Source organism: Protopterus annectens, chromosome 8.part1 (assembly GCF_019279795.1).
Source record: "Protopterus annectens isolate FY-2018-M chromosome 8.part1, PAN1.0, whole genome shotgun sequence".
In the NCBI taxonomy this organism is placed as follows: domain Eukaryota; kingdom Metazoa; phylum Chordata; order Ceratodontiformes; family Protopteridae; genus Protopterus; species Protopterus annectens.
The window spans coordinates 10,532,002-10,542,835 of NC_056742.1; the positions used below are offsets into that span (position 1 = coordinate 10,532,002).

Consider the following 10,834-nt stretch of genomic DNA (forward strand, 5'->3'; position numbering starts at 1 on the left):
AATGATATTAATTTATTGACCTTTTATCAGCTTGCCACAATGGAAAAGTAAGAGGAAAAGAAGAGGAAGAGGAAAAACATTTACATCTTTTCGTACATGTGCAAAAACATCATCCACAAGTGTTCCTATAGTGAAGTAGGCATGCTGTGCTAAAGAAAGAATGATGACATAAGCCATGCAAAGAAAGAAAAAAAATTACCATTTACATTTTTTTATCTTGATCAGGCACGGAGTTTGTGGGAGAGAAAGTGTGCATGCTTCCCTGTACCTTAAAAGCAGTCCCATTTTTTTCTTTGTAACCCATTATTGTTGTACTTCTGCCTTTGTAGTAGTAAGGACATCTGCCATGTTTCAAAATGGATTTGAATGTAGGCTTTAAGAACAACAGAGTCTGCACATGGATGCATTATTTCTGTACGTATTCATTTGTTGAATCAGCAAGTTTCATTGGCCTTTGATAGCCACCCACTGTGTTTTCAGTGCAAGTCCTTTTTGCTTGTCATTGGTTGACAGAATCTGCTTTTGACATTGAATGATCTGAACACACCAAAGGTGATTTCTTTGTCTGCAGTTAAATATTGTGTGTTTTATGAGGTGCATTGAAAGTGATATTAAGCCTGTATTTGTTCACTAAAAAGTAATGATTTGTAAAAGCAGTTAATGTACTTTAGTTAAAGTGTTTATTTAATATTTGAAGAATTGCCTCTTCAGGAAAGTTGCATTTAATGTTTACTTCATTGTGATTGCTGTAGTGTGGACGTATACATTTTGTTCGACCTATTTGATGCAAATGATAATGTGTATTTTGTGTGCTCTGTCTCTTCAGGTTTGAGTCCGGTGAGTGCCAGCCCCAATTTAAGGTGTACGATTTGTGGCTTTTTAGCAGACAGCATCATTGTTTTGCATCAGCACACAGCAGAACATACTCTGAGAAGCAGCAGCACAGACCTAAGTCAAGTGCAGCACCAGGAGTCCACAATATCGCCAAAAGGAATTGAAAACAGTTCCAGTGCCCACCTATATGATGCAACAGACAAAAAAGACATGGATGCTGCTGTACTTATAAATAACTGCCTTGCAGATGAGGTTGTTGTTCCTTTAAAAATTAAAGAAGAACCTACTGAAAGCAGAAGTCCTATGTCTGAAAAGGAGGCAGATTTGTTTTTAGAGCCTGCAGGACAACCAGCCTCAGATACTGGACAATCGTCTGGAACTTCATCTCCACAATGCTTGCCACCTGTTCAGATAAAGACTGAAGTCTCCAGTCCTACTCCTGGATCAAGCCCTGTGCATGCTGGAGCCAGTTCTGTTACACCTGGTGGGACTGTATTCCTGCCACAGTACTTGTTTGGCACTGAAGCAGCCGTGGTCCCTCAAGCTTCAGAAATCCTGGCCAAAATGTCTGAACTAGTCCACAGCAGACTGAAACATGGGCAAAGCGCTGTTCCTCTTCTATATGCTGGTGCACAAATACCGAAGGGAGCTACCTGCTTTGAGTGTGAAATCACATTTAACAACATTCAGAACTATTTTGTGCACAAGAGGCTGTATTGCTCTAGTAGACATTTGCGAGAAGAAAGTCCACCTGGTATGCAGAAGTCCAGGGATTCTGCCATGCCTGCTGTATCCATTTCTTCAGATGTTCCTTCTCCTCCAAGTGCAACTCCTTCTACTTCTCAAGACCAGATACATAAAGAAGACAGTACAGTGGATGCTAGCATTAAGATAACTGATATTAAAGAAGAGGACCACACAGCAAAGGACACTAGTTCTGAGGCTGAGAGGGCCAGCAGAGAAAGTGAAGATGGCCAGACTCCCAGCAGCTCTACAGATGAGCTGGATGACGATCCACTAAAAACGGTGTGTGATGCCTGTAACATTAGATTCAGTCGCCACGATACTTATATTGTACATAAACGCTATTACTGTGCTTCTAGGCATGACATACCCTTTCGGAGATCATGTATTGGGAAAACTCCTTTTGAACGGCAGCCTGTGCGCACCAGGAAGAGGAGAAAACTGTATGAAATCCATGGGGCAGGAAATCCTTCAGTATTACCCTTACATAACTCACCAGAAGTAACCTGCAGAAGTCCTCAAGCTGCATCTGCCCAGTTTGAAGGTGTGGCTAACGCTGCAGAACAGTTACATGTAAAGCGGGAATCATCACCTGTGGCATCAAAGGCAGAGAATGCTACAATAGTAGCAGGCTTTATTCCTGTCACTAGGACTTCTACTGTTCCTTCACCTAGTTCCAGTCCAGATGGAGAGGGACCCATTGATCTCAGCAAGAAGCCTCGAATCCATGGAGAAACACTGACACCACCGTTACTTCCACTGACAGATTATCATGAATGTACATCATGTAGAGTAAGCTTCAACAGCGTTGAAAACTATTTAGCACATAAGAAGTACTACTGCCCAGCAACTCAGCTCCAACAAAAGACATTGGAACAACTTCATAAGATTAAAGAACCAGTTCTAGCTGTACCAAAACAGCAACTCAGCAGTGTCACTGATAAGCCTTATGTAAAAAGGTTAGAAAGTGGGAAGATTAAGACTGAAAAGTATGTAGCTGGAAGTCCCACCTCAGTCACATCTTGTACTAGTCCTTCTCAGCTACCTGGCACCTGTGAATCTAATATAAATACTGTTGTAGATACTCCAAGAATTCATGCTAACGTGAAGACTGTTTCGCTTTCTGCAAATGTGACTGCTGCTATGCACCCCTTCTGCCCAGTTAATGGGAACATTAAAGGGGACCTTAGGGAACACTACCGAAATGTGCAGGGATTGTTTGTAACAAAGCAAGCTTCAACCTTTGCGGTGCAAGGGAATGTGAAAGACACAGCAGCACAAGTAAGATGTCAGTCTGTAGGCATATCTGAAACTAATCTGCCATCTCATCAGATTTCTGCTTCACCACCACAACAAGGCACTCGTGTTCGAAAAGACAGTCTCACTAGTTTAGATCAGAGAGAGGCAGCATCGTCTCCCCATGTATCTAGTGGGAGCCCAGTGCAGAATGCCTCCCCAAGGCCAATTTTAACCATTTCTCCTGCTCCTTTAAACCTCTCACCAGTGCCTGAAGTCCTCAGAGAGGCAGGACTCAAATCTCACATACCACTTGTGTATACTGACAGTTCTCAGACAGCCAGGAGTGTCCCTGTAGTCCTTTCCAATGGAAACACTAGATACTGTCGTTTGTGTAACATTAAGTTCAGCAGTCTCTCCAATTTTATAGCTCATAAGAAGTATTACTGTTCCTCTCATGCTGCAGAACATGTAAAATAAGCTTTCTGTTAATTTTCACACTACATACAGGGGTTTCATATTTTTCTCTTGTGAGCATTGAAGGAAAAGTAAGTTCTGTAACTTATTTAGATGTTTTTTTTTTTTTGCCAGAACTCAGCATCTATTTTTTAAATCCACACTGAGCCACACCAGTAACAGGTTTCATTCCTTTGGGTATAGGTTCCTGAACAAGGGAAAATCAAATCTGCCACAACTCCCAATGTAGCTGTTTGAATCTTCACAAATTACGAGAGAGTAGTTCAGCTGGAAATTGTGGGAATGTGTTGCACAGAGCATTTGTAAATGTTTTGTGATCCTAATGTGTCCTCATCTTTCTCTGCTATTATATCTTTACTTTGATTTACCTGTCAGTTTGATGCCTAATTAATATCACTAAAGATCAGTTGCTCTGGTGTGATTCAATGTTCTTTTTATGATGTCTGATGTCTCTTTTGACACTGGTTATGTATTCATACATGTTGTAAGTAGTAGCTTGGCTGGTCTTACAAAAGTAAACTAGTGATGCTGTCAGATGTACCAGCTAAACGTTGTGGCTGCATTTATAGTTCAGCAAACACATATATGACAAATACACACAATAATGTCATCTTTGCAAAATATAATAAAGCGTATATTGTGGTTTGTGTTGGCACACGTGTAAGTGATGGGGATGGTACATTTGTTGGAGGTGCAGTGTTTGAAAAATCAAACATGAATTTCTGGTTGAAATTAGTGCACATTTATTCCATGTTTTGCATTTGGGATTTCTTATGAAACTTCTGACTCCCATTGTCATCCCATCAAATTTTTCATGCACTACTGCTTCTGGAAGACATCAGGATCTGAACTGTTCCCAGATGCTGAGTCCCAGATAGGTGATGCTATGCATTAAGCTGTAGCCATAGAGTCCTCAGACAACAGACAGCAGAGCTTCATTATTGCACAGTCCAGTGCACCAGCTCTATATCACCTCTTTAGCAACACTGATATATGCCATCAGCAGAGCCATAGCTGGTTCATTTGGTGCCATGTGCGGTTGCTTCCTGATCTGATGCCCCTCAGTAGTAGGTTGAGGAGTGAAGTATAAAAAGTCCATTCTCCAGTCTGGCACTTCCCAACACTAGAGGAACTCTTGTCCTACCATCATGTGTCCCCATGCTCTAAGTGAGAGTAAATAAAGTTCATTCTCCAGTCTGGCACACCTTCCTTCTTTCCTGAGAAACAGTGCCAGATCCTAACACCCTCACAATCTACTTTCCCACCTTCACATTTACATGAGGAAAAAAATTAAAAATAGATCTGCTGATCACACCCCCTAACACCTTGCACTTGAGCTGGCTGCCCCCCCCCCCCCACCATCACCACCACCATAGCTACTAGTCTCTGATCAGTATATTAGATATACATTTCTGTATGTACATTATATCTGTCACATCATCTCCTCCAGTTTTTTTCCCTCTTTTCCAGCTGTTCGCTGAGGCCATGTAGCACAGATTTTCACAATCCTTACCCATTTATAGGGAAGTAGAGCTGTTTTTTGATGCTCCTGTCCTCTTTCATTTGGTTGACTGTTCACTAAAAGTCACTTCTGACATCTATCAAAGATGTCACAAATGGTTGTATGCATGTGTGCTGTATGCCTGAAGTAGGCATAAAATGCAAAAAATAGTAAAGTAGCATTTTAACAGAGGGCAAAATTACAGGCTTTTATCTCCGGTGTTCACAGAACTTTAATAAAGACATTATAGTCTGAGGTACAGTGAGGCACTGGCATGCCAGTGAGTCAGATCTTGGTATGATGACTATTTCCAGAGATCACAGCTTCACTGCAGAAATCATGCTTAAGTTAGAGAAAAAATAAGTAAATGCTTTGTTGGGGCAAAGGGAAGGACACACCTAGACTGCAAGGTTGAGTCAGATCTCTCTCTACACTCTGATGTTTTTGTACACATTTAATGATTCTGCACGTTTGAAAGTTGAGCAGCTGTTTCATGTCTGAAGTCACTCAGTAATGTGATTTGTGAAGATTTAAATATCATGGAAATGAAACTGTTCCCTCCAACTGTAGCTTCAGCAACAGTACACTAAAATGTGTATTTGAATGTGGTGTTTAATTCTATCTCTTTACTGCATACCAAGAGTTAGTTTTATTTTCTGTTTCATTTCTAACTTGCAATGGCTACAATGCCATTTTCAAACATAAGAGCAGTTTGTTATTCTAGGGAAATAAATTAATTCAGAGTTTTTATAAAATATTCTTATTTTGGTAGAAATGCAGTGTATTACCATGAGGTAAAGAAATTATAAAATGCTGTGGCCAGTTTTCTTTTTTTTCATGTTATGATACACAGTTGAATTAGGCAACCTTTTTGGAGACTGAGGCATTTTTATGTGTGTTACATTTATTCTGTTACCAAGTACTTTCACTGAAAGCGGTCATTTAATGTGCTGTAAGAAACCATGAAAGCAGCGGTAGTGTATGTTACATTTCGAGTTATGACCTATGTCTGTTTTATTTTGTGGAGTACCTCATTCTTAACATCCTGTGAAGTATCATCCATTTTTCCTCAGACTTAACTCTGAATGGGAAATAGTACTATCCAAACTAACTTATCTACCCGCATAACCTCTAGAAAATTCTTAATTAACTTACCCCCTCTTAATAAATGCCCATAAGTAGGGACACAGTTGGGTTGCATGGCTACGCTTATAGGCCCTGGTGGTCATTTACCTAGTATATTACCTAGTATCTATGCTGCATTTTTTAGTATTTAAGGTAATGAAAGGCATTTTTCTTTTGACATCCCCAGGTGTTTGTCTCTGATAACCTCTAATCTGGTACATCCCAGGGCTTACTACTGTTTTATTCATTTTTATTCAGTCAAGATAATGGTGCTAAGAAGTATTCTGCAATTAGTTCAAACTACCCTAACAAGAAATGAAGTTCAGTGTTGCAGGGAGTAGTTAAGATGCAATAAAAAAGGCAGTTCAATAATTATGCTACTGCTTTTAAGAAGCCAGAATATAATGAAGTTAAAATAAGTAAATATGAAAGTGACACAGAATTGTGGTTTGGTAACCCATACATATATCGAAATACTAGTATGCAAAGACAGTTTCTGGATGATAATTACTGCTAAAAATGTGAGACAATAAACTGGCCGCCTTTTTCAAAACATTTCTGTGTTTACATAGTATCACTTATAAATGAAATTATTTACTGTCCATAACCATGCATGTATGGCTATAAACCAACAATATGATAAAGGAAAGGAACTGATTAAAATTAACTGTATTTACTGAGTGACCAGCCAGTTTAAATATAGCCATGTAACAATTTCTGTGATCTTTGGCATCAGCTTTTGAGTCAGTGCATTTAATTTATCATGCACAGTTTAATATGCCAGATAGTGGATGAAAAACTGTAACCACATGAACAGAGGCACATTTCTACTCTGGTCCCTCACAGCTGAGCAATCTACACTAATGTCAACTTTGCTTTTTTTTTGGGTGGGGGAGTGGGGTAAGGTAGGGTCAAGTGTGAACTGAACATCAGATGGAGTGAGACTTAAGTGGGATGATGAGGTCATGTGAAATTCTTTGACCAGTAAAACTGCATGAGTTTTTTTGACATGCTTTACACAGTATTGTATTCCCAGATTACCAGTGCATTATTATGGACCCCAGATGCATTGTGCTTTGAACCTTCTGTGTAATTTGCTCATTTATGGTTACAACAGTGCCATGTGCAACATTTTGAATTGTGCTACTTGGGTGCTATATTTTACCAAGCTAAAAAAGGGTTAGATTATGAAAATCTCACTGCTCCTCTAAACTGCTGCTGTCAACACAACAAGAAGTTAAGGTGTCAGAATATATAAATTCTTTTAATTTAATTAAATCTCTGCAGTTTTACAGGGCTGATTCTCTGTCTCATTCCATGTAACTAGTATTCCTCAAGGTGCTGTGGCTGAGGTTGGCCAAGTGCCTTGGCATACAATGAACTGTGATGGTGAATGACCCAAAATGTGGTGGCATATAGCCTTTCGGCAGTGTGTTTTATAGCATTTCCAAGCCCTCTGAAACATGCAAACAGTCATTCACAGGATTTGCTTTACTTGTTGAAATTTAACAGCTGACACAAAGGAATGCATTTGAGAACACAATTTTATTTTAAAGATTTCTTGTTCATTAGCTAGAAATTGTGTTAACCGTTATAATCTCAAATGCAGTAGACAGAAAAAAAAACATTTAATAGTGTGCCCATCAGTAGGTTATGACACAACAATTTTTTTTGGTTGGTTTAAAAAAAGAAAGATATAATATTTACAGAAATCCTGAATGTGCATTAACTGTTAGATTTCCAGACTGCATTTTCTTATGTCATCAACTGCCTGATATGTTAAAATCACAGCAGGTTAATGAAATATAGGTACATAAACTGAGTCACAGCTTATGTACCTATATTTAACTTAATCACAGAAGTAGCAATTAACAAGCAAAAAGGTCTGGTTAACAGGGATTCTGTGTTGACCCTTAGGATCCAGTTATATTGATAAATGGATCTCCGTTATTAAGCCATAGCTATTTAGTGTTTGCGTCCAAATGGTCCAATACTGTATTTCAACATTCAAGACTCTAGTGTCAGAGCAAGTTAACTGGCTAGCAATAAAGTTTCTGCATCTGTTGGAAACCTGAGCACATTCATCGTTTCCAAGTGATAACTGAAAACAAAGATTGGCTGTGTGCTTGCCGTTGGTTCAGAAATATTTCACAGTCATATACAAAATTTGAAGAGAAATGCAATACCAAAACAGCTTTGGGCCATAGTGCTACTTGTAATCCCATTTTTGTATCCTCTGTAAGATGGTAAAACAGGTACCAATGACCCATTGCTAGGACATCTGACAGTTTTATAGAGTTAGCAGTTTGTTTGAATTCATGGTGTTTATATTGTCCGATTAAAACAATGCCTTTGCATTTCAGAAGCTATCCTAAAGACAGGTGGACTGAAATAGAATATTGATCAGTACCCATTGTCAAGTCTGTCTTACTGCTCTGTAGCAAACTACAACACTCAGCAATGTTAACAGTAGAATAGTCCTTACTGACTGTTTTTTTTTTTCATGTTGTCATTTTGTTTAATGATTGATTAAGGTAAACAAGAAACCCCTTAGTGTAGGCATGTGGATGTACAAAGAACAGGTCACTTGATCAACATCACCTGCAGCTTTGCATTATTTCTTACAGGTTTAAATTGGAATAACTGCATCCAAGATTCTGTCTCTTATATTTTTTTTTTGTTTGCTTTTTTCACACTGTTGTTATACTGAGAAGCGGGGAGCAATCACTGAAATGTTGGTTTGATCAGAGACAGGGTTTTCACATTGTGTTCTCCAGAATTCAGACTGGATGTTTGTCATTTTTGAAAACAGAATTAAATGTATGCCAGCAAATGTTAACAGATTAGATTAATGTGTGTTTCAGAATAAAAAAAAAAAATAAGAACAGTTTTCTTGATAAAGTCCTACAAAAATTTGGAGATGAGTGATGACTATAGATTCTTTGTTTTCATATTTTTTTTACTGAATCAAACCGTACCTGACACATAAGAATGTCAGGTAGAGAAATAATGACATTCTTACTGGAAAGAAAAAGCTTCCCATTGTCTTTGTGTGAAGGCCTTTAACTGATATTTTCCATTTCTAAGTGTTTCAGTTTCAAAAGCATGAACATGGTATTGCATCATGACAAGTGAATAAGTGCACAGAAATTATGACTTTTGGGAAATTAAAAACATTTACATTATATTAGGGCTTCATCTTTGCTCATCAGAAGTGCCACTTTTAAGCATTTAGCCTGATACAGTTTTCATCTTGCCAACATCTTAAGTAATTGATAACTAACTTTATGTACAGCCAGGAAAACTATTTCATCTAATCCCATGTGTTTTACTTTCCCTTTTTTACTTGCACAGAGGATCCACTTGTTTCAAGGGGTCATGACGTGTTGCCACAGAAAAAGAAATGTGCAGTACATTCCAGTTCTCTTTTGTGGCTAATAATATAGCAATAACCCACGCCTGGGTGTGGGTAATGCTGGATTTACCCACGGTTGGTGTGGTTTGGTCACGAGGGTGAAGCCCGAGTGGCCAGACAAAGACAACTGTGGGTAAATCCAGCATTACCCACACTCAGACGTGGGTTATTGCTATTATACAATGACATTATTTAAGAAAAAAAATAATTACTTTTCTTAAATAATGGCATTTTATAATGCCTCCTTACTGCCCTTCCGCAGCTTCTGGTATTCTGCGGCAGTTCTGATGTATTGCGCATGCGTATGCTTACGCAGTACATCAGAGCTGTGGGTAGAAGCAATGGAGAAAGCAAGATCTCTGTTGCTTTTTACAAACTGTCTCGCTATGTTAAAGGAGTTTAACATAGTGAGACAGCTTTAAAAAAAGCAATGGAGAAAGCAAAATCTCCATTGCTTTTTACAAAGTGTCTCGCTATGTTAAAGGAGTTTAACATAGTGAGACAGCTTTAAAAAAAGCAACGGAGAAAGGAAGATCTCCGTTACTTTTTTTAAAGCTGTCTCGGTATGTTAAACTCCTTTAACATAGCGAGACAGTGTGCAACAGAGATCTTGCATTCTCTGTTGCTGTAAAAAAAGACTTATACTAATGGAAAAAGTCCGGGCGACCGGACCTTTTTCCATTAGTATAAGTCTGATTTACAACGTGCATGCTAACCAATCAGCGTGCACGTTTTAGAATATTAATGGGGGGTTGTTGTATAATATCCTTTAGTGTGGTCCATGTGTGATCAGATTATAATGAAGTTGTCAGTTGTAAAGTAAGGGTTAGTTAAGTGAGAAGGAGATGAGGTAACTGTCAGTGTCCCCCAGGTAACTGCATCCACAGTTCACACTGTCTGCAGATCAGCTGAGTTGGTTACTACACATTTAGCTTTGCTAGGCAGTGTCTGAAGAATTCAGTTAATGCAGGGAAATGCAATGCATTAAGGAAGCATCCAAATCTCTGATCCTGAATATTTATTGATGTCAGTATCATTCAGGGATTCCACTGTGTATATATATATATATATATATATATATATATATATATATATATATATATAAGATATCCTGTTTTACAGAGTATCAATCAAGGTCTGTTTGCAAATTTTCTCCCTTGCTAAAAAAAAATCTTGCAACTGTAGTTTAGAAAACTAATTGACTCTTGTTAAAATTAACACCATTCCCAGACATTAGTATTTTTGCAGGAAACACAGCCCAGGGACTAAACTGAAAAAGTGCTGAGGTAGCAATTTTGACGCTGTATAGCTGTGTTTGTAGCAACATGCCTCATTTTCAACAAAAATAGATCTCTGAATCCAATTTCTGACAGATTTGAGATGTTCTATCAGCATTACAAGGTTAATGTGTTTGTAATGACCTTTTTTCTTAGACTGGCCTAAAAGCCATATGGTGTTTACAAAGGCTGTGTGCATGTTCTCTTCTCACAACCTGTCCCTAG

General features: G+C 38.5%; 1 protein-coding gene across 1 annotated transcript in view; it reads left to right on the top strand.

The window, feature by feature from the left end:
* Nucleotides 1-6,472, top strand: part of ZFPM1 (zinc finger protein, FOG family member 1) — a 1,358,773-nt gene extending 1,352,301 nt beyond the window's left edge. The window contains exon 10 of the mRNA XM_044081656.1: nt 827-6,472. Coding sequence (XP_043937591.1) covers nt 827-3,294 — 2,468 coding nt within the window. The 3' untranslated portion in view covers nt 3,295-6,472. The remainder of the gene's footprint in view (nt 1-826) is intronic.
* Nucleotides 6,473-10,834: the final 4,362 nt, after the last annotated feature.